Source organism: Ziziphus jujuba, chromosome 7, assembly GCF_031755915.1.
Source record: "Ziziphus jujuba cultivar Dongzao chromosome 7, ASM3175591v1".
Taxonomy (NCBI): Eukaryota; Viridiplantae; Streptophyta; class Magnoliopsida; order Rosales; family Rhamnaceae; genus Ziziphus; species Ziziphus jujuba.
Genome location: NC_083385.1, coordinates 14,552,800 through 14,570,535, shown reverse-complemented (window position 1 = coordinate 14,570,535; position 17,736 = coordinate 14,552,800). Strand labels below are relative to the sequence as shown.

Genomic DNA, 17,736 nt, shown 5'->3' with positions numbered 1-17,736 from the left:
ACTCCGTATTAATAAATATAATCTTAGTATATTATTTTACTTGATGGGGTCCACACTATTGGATTTGTATATCCGACGGATGATTTTAGCACTTGAGTACTTGATCCCGATATGTTATGCCCTTAAATTAATAGTAGCGGGCATAAAATATAAATCGTGTTGATACTAGATATCATTTATAAAGAAGGTATATTTTTTAATATAATTTTAATTTTAATTTAAAATTATATTATTCAAAATCTACAATCCATATATTTATATTATTATAATTATTATTATTTTTCTTACAATCTATGTATATGTTAATTTGCACGTTTATTATTAAGGATGTTACTTAATATAAATACACCCCCTTATTTGCTTTGGTGATGGGTCTTAATTGTACATTAAAACTTAAAAGCAATAAATAGTAGTCAATACTGTAGCAGGTATTCTGTTTGTAGAATATCCACAAATTATACAAAAATTGTTGGGCCTTTTTTTTTTTTAAATTATAAGTTGGGTGATTTGAACCAGGTCTTGAACCTAAATCGGAAAATTATTGCTAATGATGATTGCCATAATTAATAAAATAATAAATAAATAATTTTGGACCAGTAATTATTTAGCGAATAACTTGAGGGGTAGTATTAGCAAACTTTTGATTGTACAACCGTAAGTAACAACAGCAACACCAACATTAGAAAAAAAAAAAAAAAAAAAAAAAAAAAAAAAAAAAAGGAAAAAAACACGAAAGATGGCAATATTATTGAGTGAAATTGCTCCTAAACTCTTCACATATGGCAAAAATAGACATCGTTACCTGTAGTTTAAAAATTCTTCATAAACTTTTTAATTAGACATAAAAGTATAATTCAATTGAATCATATTTAAAAGAATTTTGTTATTTATCACTATTAATAATAGTTACTATTTTATAAAATAGTAAATTATAATTAGCATGTTTAATTCTATAATTTTTATGTTAAAATCTTATAATAAATTTTTTAATAATAAATATTTAAATTATCATATATCATATAGATTTATTAATGATTTATTAAAAAAAAAATTTCTGTCTAAAAATGCTAACTAATTTAATATTAATAGTTGAGGCACATTCATATACCCTACAGAGATGAAGTATCTGGCTAACGTGAAACTTAATTTATAACGATGGATGACCTTTAAAATGGCCTCTATAAATAATATATAATGTTAGTGATCTCTTTTTTGGGTAATTATGTAATAATGATAGTGATCTTGTAGATAGGTATTTAACACCCCATCCCGAAGTACACCGAAAATTTTTAAAATCTGATTAAGATTGACCGGGTTTGACCGTCGTTGACCGAGAAGGGATCAAATGTTGACTTTTTGCTCCTGATGGAATTTCACATTTACCGAGGTACAGTTACGAAGTACACGTTGTCATGAGTCCATAAACTAGTAGCACGTTGAAAAGGAGTTACGGTTTGAAAGTTATGAGCAAAACAAGTTGACGTCAAAACTGTCCAAGGGGTACCGAGTTGACTTTTTGTTCGTGCAAAAATTGAGCTTTGACTCATGCATGGTTGTGAAGTACTCATCAATACGAGTTTATAGACTAGCGGCACGTCCGATTTAGACATGTCGTTTGAAAGTTGCGGACCTGTGAAGTTTTTCCGAGATAGCATTTACTATTCATGGTCTGTAGGTGTGTGAACAGTAGTGCCATGTGTCAAAAAAATGGACCCACCCGTGAGTGCACAGTGGCACCCACGGGCATTTTGACTGGCTGAGAAGGGGAGGGAGGAGAGAGAAGGAGAAGGAGGAGAGAGAGAGAGAGAGAGAGAGAGAGAGAGAGAGAGCTAAAGAGAGAAACCCAACCGGCTAATTGTCGTTCACCTATTTTTGGCCACTAGAACAGTACACGTGCCACCCTAACTTGAAGCCCACCTGAAAACCGGCCGGCCAGTCAAAAATCATTACCAGTGGCCACCGGATTTCTGATGGCGGTGTTGATTACTTCAAACCCAGATTTCTCCCTATTCCGACCTCCGTTTGCCTCACCGCCGGTTCCGTTGAGTCACTCATTTCCCAATCTATCTTTCCACCAAAAATCATGACCAGTGGCCACCGGACGCACCATCGGAGGTGGCGGATTCCGATGACCACAGCGGCTCATCGGAAAACCCAATTCTGGTGAGTTTCCGATCGCCCCACCTATCCTTCCCCACTAATTCAACCTCTCTAAAACCCAAATCCGAGGTCGTTTTCCTCCACTTCACGACGGATTGAGAGAATCGAGGACTTGAGTTCCGAGAGCTTTCCAACGAGATCCCGGCCACCATGGGTCCGATCTCTGGGAGGTAAGCCTCAATCCGTGATCCTCGTTCCATAAGCTTCATTTGGGTATATTACTCATAAATTTTAGTTAACGTTTGTGTTAAACCCCCCAGGTACTGAGTATTATTTATCCGAATAAAATATTAATTTATTTGATATTATGCAATATTGTTGTTTTAGGAGCACGTGTGCGTCGTTGAATTGATCCCATAGAGGATCTTGGGTTAATTGCGTGCTCGAGATGATTGACCCACCTTCAAAATTATTTTGGGATGTTAAAATATATATATTTTGTGTTAATTGGTTATTTGAAAAATATGTTTGATGTGTTGAATATTTAGTAAATTTATATTTAGAAATTTGATGTTAAAATTGAATGGAATTAAATATTTGTACATTATAAAATATTTTGGTTTTAAGGAATTTGAGATTTTGGTAATTATTATCAAATTTCATTGTTGGAATATTTCATAATGGAATATTTCAAAAATATGTTTATGTGTTCAGTATTATGAGAATTTCTATCTAGAATTGTATTACCAATTTATAATATTTTTAATATATATTTTTGTGCCAAAAGAATATATTTGGGAATTTAAAGAAAATGTGGTTTTGATTTATTTTAATTATTGCTATGGTTATTATTCAATTATTGTGCACAATTATATGAATTAATTATATATGGAATTTATATGGTTTTAATATTACTGATTTAAGTTGATTTTTGAGAATTTGAGAAAAATCTGGATTTAAATTATTATGTTTAAAAATATTTATGCATTGAAATATTAATGGCTTGACCTTATGCCAATGAAAAATTTGTATATTCAAATTGATGGATTTGAACTTGATAGATTTTAAAGTGATGAATTTATGATGAGGATTAAAGAAAAATATGGGAATGTGAGTTTGAAAAATGGTATAATTTCCATGGTGAATTTTGGAAAAAATTGTGTATTTTAATAATAAAATTGGTTATTTGTTTTAGACGCACTCATACAGTACTGGTGTTCTGTACTGTATATGTGGATGAGCACGCAAGTTATAATGTCTCCCGTGAGTTGCCATCGTACCGAGTGCAGGCAAGTTTTATCTAGTGCACATAAGCCGCCCCCATCCATGGCTGGGTTGACGGTTTAAGCAGCGGCGCTGTCGAGATGCTGAAGCGATCGTATGGAAGTTTTTCTCTTTAACCTCCTGCCAGATCGTGCTCGGGACGCTGGGTATTATAGAGTATCACTGGTATATAGTGTGGTGCGTCAAGTATTATTTTCCATATATAAATTTCAAGTCCTAAAGTTTTAAAGCCGTATGTAGATTAAATGTATTTAACTTGTTTTATCACCTATTTACAATTAATATTTTCTAAAATATATTTATTCATATTTTATGTCATTTATTTTAAATTAATGTTTTTAGAATGCATCTTGCCATATTATTTTTATTATATAGATTGGTTGAATATTTCAAAAGGAATTTTGTAATATTTTTACCACTTATCTTACATGATTGTTATAATTATTTAGATTATATTTTTTACACTGTTTATTTAGTCTATTAAATCAAATGTTATGAATTATATATTGAATTTTTCCTTTATGCTATATTTTTTTCACGCAAGTATTCTAAATTTATTTTATTATATTTCATTACATTTTATTCGTATTTGGATTATTTAATTAATTATTCCTTAATTTTTGGGCTACAATTATTGGGTTTTGCGAAAATTTTTAAAAGGAGAACTTTTTCGACTGAGTGAACTGTAAGGGTTTTTGAGAGAAAACATTATTTTAAATATTTATTATGATTATTTATGAAATTGTTTGGTATTGATTAATTAATTTTTTATTATTATTATATTATTAATATTATAATTGTATAGTAGATAGGGTCACTCACTGAGATGATTAGCATCTCATGTTTTTAAATTCTGTTCCCCTAGGCCCCGATTGGGAGATGTTGATCGTTCGGGGCTAGCTCGACATCTCAATTCATTGCCGAAAGTCCAAGAGGAGCTTTTCCTCCCTTTTTTTTTTTTTTCCATCTTGTATTGATTCTTTATCTGACATTGTATTAATTTCATATTTATTTGTATAACACTCTGTATACGGATTGGACAGATATTTGTTTAATTACTTACTGATTCTCTGTTATTATTTTGGAGTGCTGTAAATTTGTGGAAACAAATTGTAGTAAAGTGGGAGGAATAAGGTGGTGTTTATTGAGTGTGTTTTCTGTGCAGAGAATTTTGTAGTAAGTCCTACCATTAGGGAAGATGCTGCTGAATTTTCCGTTAGAAGATTCGGTGGTGTTTCCTTGTAATCAAAGTTTATCTAGAGTTGCGATGAAGAATTTTAAACGGATCCTAACAGGTATGGGCAAAGTTATTTATTATTCCTTAAGACAGATGTCCTAAGCTAGTATCCCTCGCAAAATATGAAACAAAATTTATTATCAATGCAAATACTAATAAGATAATAACCATCTTAATTTTTTGGCTGTCTCAAATCAATTAGTCCATAATGTTTTAAAATATTCCCATTAAGTTATCATATTGTATAATATTATATTGGCCTCTCAAATTTTCTTTTCTGATACAAAAATTTTCTTCTTTTTTTTTAACTCATGATCTTACAATTATAAATATGAGTGAATAACTTACTTATTGAGACGGCCTTTCAAATTAATTAATTAATTATTTATTCATAATTTCACCAAATTGACGACATAACATTATGTATAGTACAATTAATAGCTCGAATTATAATTTGAAAAAAATTAAAGAAAACAATTTATTCTTGGCTAATTAATTATTTTCTTTAAAGGAGGCATGTATTTTTATTAATTTATTGAGACATTCAACGCGTGAATTACAGGAATTTTGTCACTTTATTGATCATCGAAGATAATTTCCATTTTCGAGCTCAGTGCCGTCCCCCGTTTAGGCTTACAGGATGTCCTTGTCTCATTAATTGGGAACTTGCATTCACTTTTTGCTCAGTGCTAGCTTTTTTGTTTGACCCAAAAATGGAAAAGAAAAATGCTAGCTCTTCCGTTTCTTAAGCAATTAATTATTTACGGACTATTGAACAATTTTGGCCATTTTTGCTTCAATAAAAAAATTGTTGTTAGATAAACTAATGATACAGTGATTTTACTTGCCCCATGTACAATATAATCATGATGCTGGCATTGTATTATTACATTTTAATCTCATTTTTATCTCCTGCTGATGACTGCAACAGTAGACTTGTTTTTGCCTTAGTTTTCCCTTTTTTATTTTGTTTTTTTCTTTAAAAAAAAAAAAGGAAAAAGTTTGCTCAGTGCATGTGTTTCCATCTCGCATGCACCAAAGAGACTCTAGAAATTTTGTAATTAAGGTATTTTTTATTTAATTTATAACTTGATGTAAATTGATGCTCTTTTCTCTGTTCAATGTACGATATAGATTCTTAAATGAAATATACCCGCCTGCTTAATTATTTTTGGAATCTATTGTACTACTAGATCGTTGTAAAAGTAGCAACTTGTGAAGGGAGTTTTAGAAGTAATATTTAAATAAAATTCGACCAAAAACAAAATATTTAAATAATAAAACTGAATATCTTTCATGTGGAGCGATTCTATTTTGGCCTTTAACATGTTTTCACATTTTTGTGTATTGATGCTAGGCCAATTTATCTTCAGCTTCCTGTCTCTTCTTTTGTAGTCGCTTGAGGATTGATTTTTATTATTATTATTATTATTATTTTTTAACGAGTCAGAAGTATGAATTATGGCTTTGGGGTAGCACCAGCATAGATTTTCACGTTGTTTTATTTTATTTATTTATTTGGTAATAGGCAAAGAGAAACAAATTTGTTACTGGGTTGATATCATTTTGCTCCACTGAAAGTTTGGTTTAAGTTCAATTATTCTCTTCCGGTATTCAAAAATATCATCTTTTCTTTGATGGCTTTAAAAGATTTTCATTTACAATCCTGATTGTTATTCACACCCTTCGAGTTTAACATCAATCTCTATAATTTGCACATTTCATAAGTATAATTGACATTTTCAAAACCAGAAAAGGTCTAATATTATAAAAGCAAACCTCAAATGGTTAGTTGGGGAGTCGTTATCTCATTGTTAATTTGTAAAACTTATGAAGGAGACAGACAAATCAGTGCTGCATGATTGATTCTCGAACCCCCGGATAACTTTATTTATAAAAATTATGTAATTGTAGTTTAGAAATTTTCTTCTTGAAAAGAAGATCATATTGAAGTCAAAATGTTTTATTAATTATGCTAGATATACGTTTTGAGAAGCAGTAATTTATGTATAACCAAAACACGACATTATAAATTAATTTGATATGCAATATATGTTAATGAAAGACAATTTGTTCTAAAACCGTTTCTCTTTGCTTTGATCAGGTTACATATTAAATCTTCATCGATCTACAATTTGTTTTACTAATGTCCAATTCTCAAATTAATTAACACAAAATTTAAAAATTTAAAAATTGATTTTTTGTTTTTCAATTTGCAAAAAGATGAGAAAAAAAATTAATTGATTAATTGATGAAAAAATCAATCGTTTTTTTTTCATTTTTTAACCTTTTTTTTAATCAATTTGAAAATTAGTTGAGGGATTTGATTAATGAGAAATAAATTATATATTGAAGGTCTAGAACATTTTAAATTTGAAAATTCAATTTGTAATCTAACTAAAATTCAAAATATTAAAATACAATTAATCTTTTTCGCTACATGAAAGAGGAGCAACAACACGTGCATATGGATACTTTATATTCAAATTCAAATATCCCTTTCTACCTATAATTAAAATCAAACTTCAATTTATCTCAATTTTCTTTACATGACGACGATCATCAAGAAATTAGTTAGGTGAAGTGCTGAACATTATTTTATAGTTTGTATACTTTTCCTTGTTATATTTACTGAAAGAAAAAGCTTAAACGTGATCATTTTTATTTTTTGTATTTGATAAAATAAGGATTCTCATTTTCCTTTCATTGTCGAGCTACACTTGTCACCGGCCAAAATTATGAAGACGGTTGGTTGACATTGAATGCATTATATTCCTTTTTTGGCCTTTAAAACTTAATTCATTAAGTTAAAAACTAAAATAATTAAGTAAGCTTGTTTCAATTAATAAACCATTTACGACGACTGAAATGGAAAAAAATTATTGTATATGGGAAAAAAAAAATCTTATATGAAAAATATATTATAATTTTTGACATGTCGTTTTTGGATGCCTAGTAATGCGTTGGGTAAGAAGGTGTCAGAATGAAATATATTAGATGCTACCACGGCCATTAACACTTCGTATTCAAATAAAGAGTTATTTAATTGAATATCTACTGCTAATTATATGCCCCAACTTAAAAGAAAAGAAAAGAAAGAAAGAAAGAAAGAAAAAGATTACTAATTAGTTATATGCATTTCTTAACCAAAAGCTTAAGAATCATAGATATCAATTAATGTGCAGGCTAACTGAATTATTGAGCATGAGGTCCAAGGAAAAGGACAGAAGCAACATAATCTACAAGGAGTAGGTAAAATAATAGACTTCAAAAGAAATTTAACTTGCATGGACATGAAATGGATGAAAAACGATTTTGTGTCACATTTCTTTATCTTAATTTGGAATAATATATACACACACACAATATGCAACTAGCAATGTCAGGACACATCCAAAATTCCTCACCGAAACCCTAGACAAGCCCTGATCCCAGGATAACCCTACCGGACCTTCCAATGGAAAATCCGACAGAACCTCCCTTAAGGTTTGGACTTACCATAAGTTTCCTGCACTGAAAACACACTTCTATATACATCCCCTTATTCCTCTCACATTACTACAATTTAATTCCACAAATTTGCAGCACTCCAAATGAATAACAGTAAATCGGTACATAATTAATAACTAAATATCCAATATAGTATACAGAGCATTATACAAATAAAAAGGGAAGGAATGCTTATTGGACTTTCGGCAATGAACTGAGACGTCTGGCTCGCCCCGGACGATCAACGTCTTCTAATCCTTGACCTAGGAGAACAGAATTTAAAAAATATGAGATGCTAATCATCTTAGTGAGTGACCCTAACTACTGTACAATTATAAAGCCACGATAATTATAGTACACTTGATTAATTAAGAATAAATAAATAAATAATTAATAATTAATTGGAAAATAATAATTTCCCTTCAAATCCTCACCATTCACTCCGTTGGAAAGGTTCCCCTTTTAAAATATTTTCGCAAAACCCAATCTTTTATACCCCAAAAATCAAGGAAAACAATTAGTCAATAAATTTCGAATAAGATACAAGAATTTAAGGATCCAAATTTATAATGGAAATAAAGAATAAGACATCATTGGATACCATAAATAAAATCATAAATAATACTTATATTAAAGAAATTTGGCATAAGAACAAAAATAAATCCAATATATAAATTATAAAATTTATTGTTTAAATCAAGGAAATAACCAAAGGAATATTTTAAATCAATTTAAACATCTATATAAAATAATTGATAAAAAATATAATAGAATTTATTTTAAAATATTAATCGATTTAAATGATAAAAATCAAGACAATTAACTCTTAAACATTAATGAGAATAGGTAATAAAATTACGATAACAATTCCATAAAATTTGTGTAAAGCTTTAAATTTAAATAAATAATAAAAACAACAATTTATACAACATATACAATGTACCATGCGATATACCAATCTGTAAACCGTGGGATACACCCACCTCACAACCCTCAATATATAAAAGGTGTCGTGGAAATAATAAATAACCGTCGGGACGTACCCAACCTCACGGTCCATGGCAATAATAAACCGTTGGATGATACCAACCTTACGGCACCATGGTAATAATAATAAACCGTCAGATAAACCCGACCTTACAGTCCGTGGTAATAATAGATAACCGTTGGATGAAACCAACCTCACGGCACCGTGGTAAACCCAGCGTGCGGTAATATAATGTAATATAATACTGATCCAAGGTATTGACATTACATGGTACATCAATTTAAAATGACCGATACAGTATCCTACTGTATCATAATCATAATTTAATTGTCAAGTTCAACCGCTTGTTCAATATTTCAAAGTCTTAAAACATCATTTCATACGAAAACCAGAAATACCACAATGAAATATATTCACCATAAACCAATTTTAAGCACATAAAATTAAAAAATATTTGATCGTGCTTAAAATTATATGATTTTTAATCTGGTTTCTCAAACCAAATAGTTTCCAATATGATTTAAAATCTCAATTTAAATACCAAAATATTTAACTACTCCAAGTTCACTTACGAACCCATTATAATTTAAAACCATTTAATATATTGTCAAACCTTACATAAAATGACAACTCATATTTAATAAGGCAAATATTTTTATATGCATAATCCAAACATTCAATCAAATGGTATATAAACCAAATTATTCGAACACATATATTATATTATACCCCAAAACAGTTTTTAAAACTAATAACCATAGTAATAATTAAAATAAATCAAACCACAATTTCTTTAAATTTCCAAATATATTCTTTTGGCACCAAAACATATATTAAAAACATTATAAATTAGCAACACCATTTATCTGGGAATTCTCTTAATATCAAATACATAAAACATATTTATCAAATATTTAATTATGAGATATTTCAACAATGAAATTTGATAAAATTTACCAAAATCTCAATTTCCTTAGAACCAACATATTTTATGATGCCCAAATATTTAATTCTATTCAATTTTGGCATCAAAAAATTCCAAATATAAATTTACTAAATATTCAACACATCTAACATATTTTCAAATAACAAATTAACACAAAATATATATATTTTAACATCCCAAAATAATTTTGAAGGTGGGTCACTTACCTTGAGCATGCAATTAATCCAAGATCCTTCATGGGATCAATTTCACGACGTACACGTGCTCCTAGAACAACAATATTACACATCTCAAATAAATTAATATTTTATTCGGATAAATAATACCCAATATTCGGGGGGATTAACACAAACGTTAATCAAAATTGACAAATTATAAGTCTATGGAAAGCTTGTGAGATGAGGATCACATTACCGACCTCCATTGAGCTCAATTCAACCGGCGGTGGCCAGAATATGGCCGGAAAGCTTCGGACGATCTTGATCTCCTCGTATCTCGCAAATCGACGGGAGTTGAGTTAATTGGAGCTTAGAATCGGAATTAGAAGGTCCAAATTAGTGGGAACGGATCGGTTGCACGACCGGTGGCTACCGGAAAAAATGCAAACCAGCGACACACCGGCCGCCGACATTGGAGGTCGATCCCGGCACGTCTGCTGGCCATTCAGCCGGAGATTTGGCCTCCGGTGTCGCCCAGCTGCGGGCTTTCATGTCGGCCTGCTCGTGGGTCCTTCTGGTGGCCCGTGAGAATGAAAAACTGTGAGGCTGAGAGGGAGAGGAGGAGAGAGAGAGAGGAAGAAGAAGAAAGAAGGGAGAAGAAGAAAGTCCCGTGTTTCCCCCCTTTTATTTTTTTTCCACGTGGGGAGAAGAAAAGAAAAAGAAAAAGAAAATAAATAAAATAATTAAATAATATTATTATTTAAAATAACAATAATAAAATAATATGGTGTTAAGCATGGTTGACATGTGGTATCTCATCATGGTGACACATGGTCACATTTATTAAGTTACACGTGGCACATTGTTACACGTTTAAAAATAAAATTAAAATAATACGATATTTTAAAATTTTGCAAGTCCATAACATTTTAACGGGATGTCCAAATCAGGCGTGCCGTTAGTCTATGGACTCGTATCGACGAGCACTTCCCATATATGAGTCGAAGCTCATTTCCCCATGAATAAAAAATCAACTCCGGCACTCTTGGACAGTTTGGATTCCAATCTTGTTTCGTTCATATCTTTCAAACCGTAGTTCCGTTTTCAACGTGCTACTAGTCTACGAATTCCTGCCAACATGTACTTCGTAACAATACCTTAGTCAACCTCGAATTCCATCAGAGTCAAAAAGTCAACTTTTGACCTCTTCAGTCAATGGTCAACAATCAACGGTCAAAATCAATGGTTAACGGTCAACCTAAGTCAAAGTTGGAAAATTTCTGTTGTACTTTGGGACGGGATGTTACAAGCAAAGTCTCAAATAAAATTTCTAAAAAAAAAAAAAAAGTAAATCTCAAATCATGAGAACAATAAATTTTAGAAGTTTATATTTGTTTTATGACCTTTTAAATTCGCTATAATTATGTTGAACTTCATCTTTTCATTTAGCATCTAAAAACTGTAAAATCAGTACCAACTTTAAAATTCTCACGACTTGTTTTTTTTGTCGAACTATAATATTCAACATCAAGATGTTAAAAGCAATGATATGCAACATATACTTTTATGCCGGGAATTCAAATATGTAGTCCTATACATTTTAGTCTTTAGAAAGGAAAAAAAAAAAAAACAAAAAAAAAAAAAGTTGGTGCTCTAAGTTCTAACATCTTCTATTTCTAGTTTCTTGCTTGGCTGTTACTTACCGGGAGAGGTTGACATAATTATATATCAATATATATACATTAATCATTTTATGTTTAGTACGTACAAAAATTTTTGTTTACATTGATGAAGTGACTGCTTTTGAAAGGTGGGACATAGAGAGGGACCACGGCAAGCGATGACGTGGCGCATAGTAGAATGGCTCCAATTAGGAAACGAAATGTTTTAGTAGCTTTACCAAAAACAGATAAATCCCTGTTTCCCTGCAAGAACCGCAGGGCCATCTACATCTTAATTAGTCAATTCACTCACAAACAATACCAAACCAATTAAAAAATTTATTCACTAAAAAAAAAAAAAAATATACCAATTCAAAAAATTTTAAAAAAAATTGCATGAGGTTTTATTCTTTAATAATCTTTGCCATTTTCCCAAAAAACAAATTACTTTACTGTTCCCCCCCTATAAATGCGTAGGAAAAAAAAAATGCTGAAAGAGATTTTAGTGAGAGTTAAGGCAAGAGTTTTTTTTTTTTTAATATTTCTCTTGCCAACTAGCAAAGGTATATGATTAAATATATGAAGTTCCATATTGGTTAAAAAAGAGAACGAAACAGTTTTTATAAGTGGTTATAGATAATTTTTTTTGATGAGATTTTTTAAAATTTTAAAGACTGGATTGTAAAAGAATTTTTTAGATCTAAAAAAAATAATATCGCATATGGATGGTTTGAACTATTACAAAACTAATTATTTGAAAGACAAACTTGTGACATTTTGCTCTTATGGTCCCCTATGGGTATAGTCCTTCACAAATCTTAACAACGACCCCTCAAGGATTACTATTTTGGTAACGATAAAATTAATTTGCTAGGATTCCCTACATGACAAGCTTTTACTTTCCCACACGAATATTAAAATAATACAATTAATTTTCTATATTTATCAAATGCACATGTGGTGTTGAGATTTCTGATTGACGGATAAAAAATTAAGAAAATATTAAAATGATCTCATCTGCCGGCGTCCTACTCCTACAGCACGTGAAACTATGAATTTATACTGGTACCAATAATTATTTTAATGTAGCCATATCATTAATTAATATGGATGGTAGGAGTGTTTGCCATTAGAACCGTGCTATATATAATATTTTACACAATTTATACATTGCTTTTTCCTCAATTGTCCAACAAAGTTAGAAGAGAGTATTTTTAATATTATCATTGATGATAACTTTTAGATTTTCAATTCAAAATTTGATAATGAAATTTCTGCTTTATTATTTATAAAAGAAAAAAATAAGTTCTTCTATTAATTTATTTTATCACGTTCAATTTTCAGTACTGATGCACTGCAAAATGTTGTCCTTTTTATCCATATTTCTAGAATAATGGTAAAGGTATCAAAATTAATATAACAAGATTATGTTATGTCATTTGTCAGAATTAATTTTATCGATTAATATAGTATTAATATAATTTAGTATAGACAAATAAATTTTTGAAAAAATAAATATAATTAATTATAAATCAATTAAATATTGATATATGATATTTTATATGCATTTTAGTAAATTATTTGATATTATTAACAGTATTTATATTCTTATTATATGTTTATATTTTGCATCTTTCTAATCGAACAATTACAAGCGAATTTCTTGTCCTTGCATTAAGATAATACGAATGGTTTTTCTACATTCCAAGTTCCTTATATATATATATATATATTATTGTATATTAGTCATGCAAAAAAAAAGAAAAAAAAACTGTTGAATTATTAGTTTATTACTATTCCCAGAAGTTAAATTATCAGAAAGTAATAAGGTCAATCTTATACATACATATATGTTATCTTAGCAAATATTAATCACGTCATAACTACAAACATTGTATATATATATATATATATATTATGTAATTATATAAATCTTGTATCACTATTTAAAAACAATTATATATAAATCTTGTATCACTATTTATACACTTTTGCTACAATTAGTGTACATGCTCACCATATAATGCGCATATTACCCCTATCCACATGTAGATGGGTGTATGATTTTCTTTTCTCTTCCCTCTTCTTTTTTTTTTTGTGGTTTCTATACCGATTCACCTTCGTGCATCATATGGAAATCCATTATTGTAAAATCATATATATATATATAATCTATATAAAAAAATTATTTCTTTTTAAAATTAACTATCTTATATATATATATATCATCTATGTATTTTTAATTAGTTTTTAAGTGAATATATAATATGAATAGTTATTTGAATGACACATAAAAAAATTATTAAAACACACAGGAGACGATTATTTGACAATTATTTGTAATATACTTAGTGATTTGTCCTTCTTTGTTTGTCTTTCATAACTTAGGGTGTACTCTCTTCTTCTTCTTCTTCTTCTTTTTCTTTTGGGTAATATTATAAAGTGTTACTTGTAACTGGTTAATTATTTATGTGTGCTTTTGTATAATTCACTTAATATATATTAAACTATTTCATCATTTTGTATGTGTTTTATTTGACACTAAGTGACAAGTTTAGGTGGCCCAATAGGTATTCATTAATTTTCAGACCAAATAATTTTTTTAAACAAAGTTCTCAAAATGTGCGTGACCTTGGTCCCCCACTGGCCTGCGCCTTCATAAAGCAAGTTGCTCACCTCGTTTCACTCATACTAGTCCAACACAATCCAGCACCTCAATTCAGTTGGTGCTGCTGACTGGAGAGCTCTAATTTCTTTCCTTTTTCTTAGGAAAACTTTACGAGCTCTAATTTCCTCCTCTTTCTCATAAAAACTTTATGAGCTCCTTCATTTCTTTACCCACAAAAATGTCAAAAATGTGAAAGGGCTTCAGGCATATATATTACTTCTTAATTGTCTAAACTTCTTCTTCTTCTTCTTTTTATTTTTTTTATTTTTATTTTTAATTTCTATCTAATTTCATTTCCTTTTTTTTTTTTTTTCCCCTCTTCCCCTACCAATTATTTAAGCAGCCTAGCTAATACAATATTCCTTGCATACGGGAAATATATATATATATATATATATATAATTTCACTGATCATATCAGCTAATCATTTAGGAAGTCTTATTGATCCATTTTCTATTTTTCTTTGATAACTAATTCCAGTTTTTAACTTGTGACTCTGGGATATATAAGTTATACCGGAAAGAATCACCTATCTTCATGGATATTCCATATTCCTCAGTCCCATGGCTTTCAGAACTGGTAAGTTCATTTTCTAGAAATATTCCAACTATATGTATATCACCTATATATATATATATTTTTTTTTTTTTAATTTATTATTATTATTAATTTTTTTTTTTGCTAAAATACATTTGTAAGTTTTTTTTTTTTTTTAATCATTCACAACAATTTTTCTTCCGATATCCCAAACATTTTTTTTGAACTTTAAGTTGTTCTTTTTTTGCAAGAATATATACACTTAAAGTTTTTTATTTTTATTTTTATTTATTTAAAATAATTTTCTTTCGATGACGGGTGATTAAGTTCTTGATTATTTAAGAATAATTATTTATTTACAATAATTTTCCTTCAATATCTCAAACCTTTATATATATATATATATAGATTTAAGTACTTTAAGTTTTTTTTTGCAAAATACATGCACTTTAAGTTTTTTTATTTATTTATTTTTATTATTTACAAAAATTCTCTTCCAATGTTATGAATCTATGGCCTCCCAATTGTAGAGTGATAAAGTTGTTGATTATTCAAGAATGATAAATAACATGCATCTTAGCTAGGATAATAACTAGCTAGTTAGCTAGCTATATGATGGAAAATGCATAATCTTAATTATTAATTATTACAGGAAATGGACGACTTTTATTTGCCTGATGAAGATGAACTGGGTACAGAACTCATGGTTGCTGCATTTGTTGAAGATCTTCACCAAACAATCTCTAATTCAGAGAGCAACACATCTTATTCTACTCCACCATTGGTTTCTCAGAGCATTAATAATGATAATACTACCACAAGCTACACATCCATGGAATTTCATCAAAGACCACCCACCAACCAACTCAACCTTAATAATAATGACCAAACTTCATCAGTATTAGATTACAAAACTAATTCCGAACCGTTGATTCTTTCTTTTGGAAATTCAGATTTGTTTAACAACGTCCCTGATCATCACCTCCATTACAAAGAGAACATAGCAATAGCAGGCTTTTCAGGAGACTTGAGCTCCTCATCTCCTGTCTTCAACTATTCAAATATCAATTCATCAAATGCAAATCAATTCCATGAAGATGAAATCATATTTAGGGAATGGAGTAAGAAGATAAGTGGCGGTACGACAAAGCCTGCATCTCAGTTGCGAGACCATGTTCTTGCAGAGAGAAAACGGAGAGAGAATCTCAACAAGTTGTTTATAGCTCTTTCCACCGTTGTTCCTGGCCTTAAAAAGGTTTTTATTATTATTTTTCATTATATTAAAGATTTTTTTTTTCATTTTTTGATAATTTGGGAGGATATTTTAACATTACATTTTTGAATTCAGAATTTTGAAATTATCATCAATGATCATTGTCAAATGAACTATTCCAAAAAAAACCCTTATATCTAAGATTAAGTAATTAATTTGTGGTTCTAATTTATAGACAGACAAATCCTCGGTTCTTGGAGAGACTATAAAGTACATAAAACAGCTGCAAGAAAAAGAAAAGAAACTTGAGGTGCAAAGTGCGAAGAAAGATATTGAACAAGTGGTCGTAGTTAAGAAAACAAAGATCATAGTTGATGATGAAGATGAAAATGATTGCTCCAACGAGACCTCAAGCGACTCAAAGGAAGAGTGGCTGCCACAAATCGAAGCTAAAGTGTCCGGAAACAATGTCCTTCTTAAACTCCATTGCAAGAAACAAAAAGGAGTTTTGGCAAAAGCCCTATCGGAGATGGACAAGTATAACTTGAAGGTCATCAACACTAGCGCCATGCCATTCGGGGATTTGTGTTTGGATATTACCATTATTGCTCAGGTAATATATATATATATATATTTATATTTATATATGCTGTGCCTCAAAGTAATGTTTTAATTAAATATTTACCATTATAAATATATAATAGTAATTCTATATAGTTAAACCGAGAATTAGAGATGGTTATGGTTAATTATTTTTCTTTTGCTTTTTGATTTTGTTTGGTAACATGGTTTGGTTTTTAGTTTTTTTATTTTTATTTTATTTTTATCTAATTATGTATAATTTGTTTAACTCAAAAATTTGTTAATGTTAATTGCTACTAATTAAAGTTTGTTACACATTTGATATAATTATAAACTTGAATGAAACAAAGAGAAAAAAAAATTAAACATCAATATAATTTGAAATTTTGTTTAATTTGATATTTGTGTTGTTTTTCCCTTATTTACAGCTAACCGAGATGTATAATAAATTCTACCTATTATATACTAATCAACATTAAGAAATATTTGAAGTAAACATATCAGACACCATTAGAAAATTAAAAGAGAAAAAAATAGCTATGTTACCATTCGTTACCTTTAGTAAAACTCTATATATATTTTTTTGATGAATTAGTCAAACTCTATATATATGTATATATATATATATATATATATTTTTTTTTTTTTCCAGCTTCATTAATTTTCAATGTTTATATAGATGGAACAAGAATGCTGCGCTCCATTAATAAAGAGCCTTGTGAGATGTCTTCGTGCAGCTTTTGAACAATTATAACATGAATCCGAAGGTTCTCAACTCATGTAAGCATGCTGCGCTTCATTAATAAAGAGCCTTGTGAGATGTCTTCGTGCAGCTTTTGAACAATTATAACGTGAATTCGAAGGTTCTCAACT

General features: G+C 29.5%; 1 protein-coding gene across 1 annotated transcript; it reads left to right on the top strand.

Annotated features, from left to right (window-relative positions):
* The first annotated feature begins 15,723 nt into the window (after positions 1 to 15,723).
* LOC107424975 (transcription factor bHLH18-like) lies at positions 15,724 to 17,666 on the top strand. Its single transcript, XM_048478885.2, has 3 exons — positions 15,724 to 16,323; positions 16,517 to 16,894; positions 17,601 to 17,666. The coding sequence occupies exons 1-3, from the start codon at positions 15,724 to 15,726 to the stop codon at positions 17,664 to 17,666; spliced, it is 1,044 nt and encodes a 347-aa protein (XP_048334842.1).
* Positions 17,667 to 17,736: the final 70 nt, after the last annotated feature.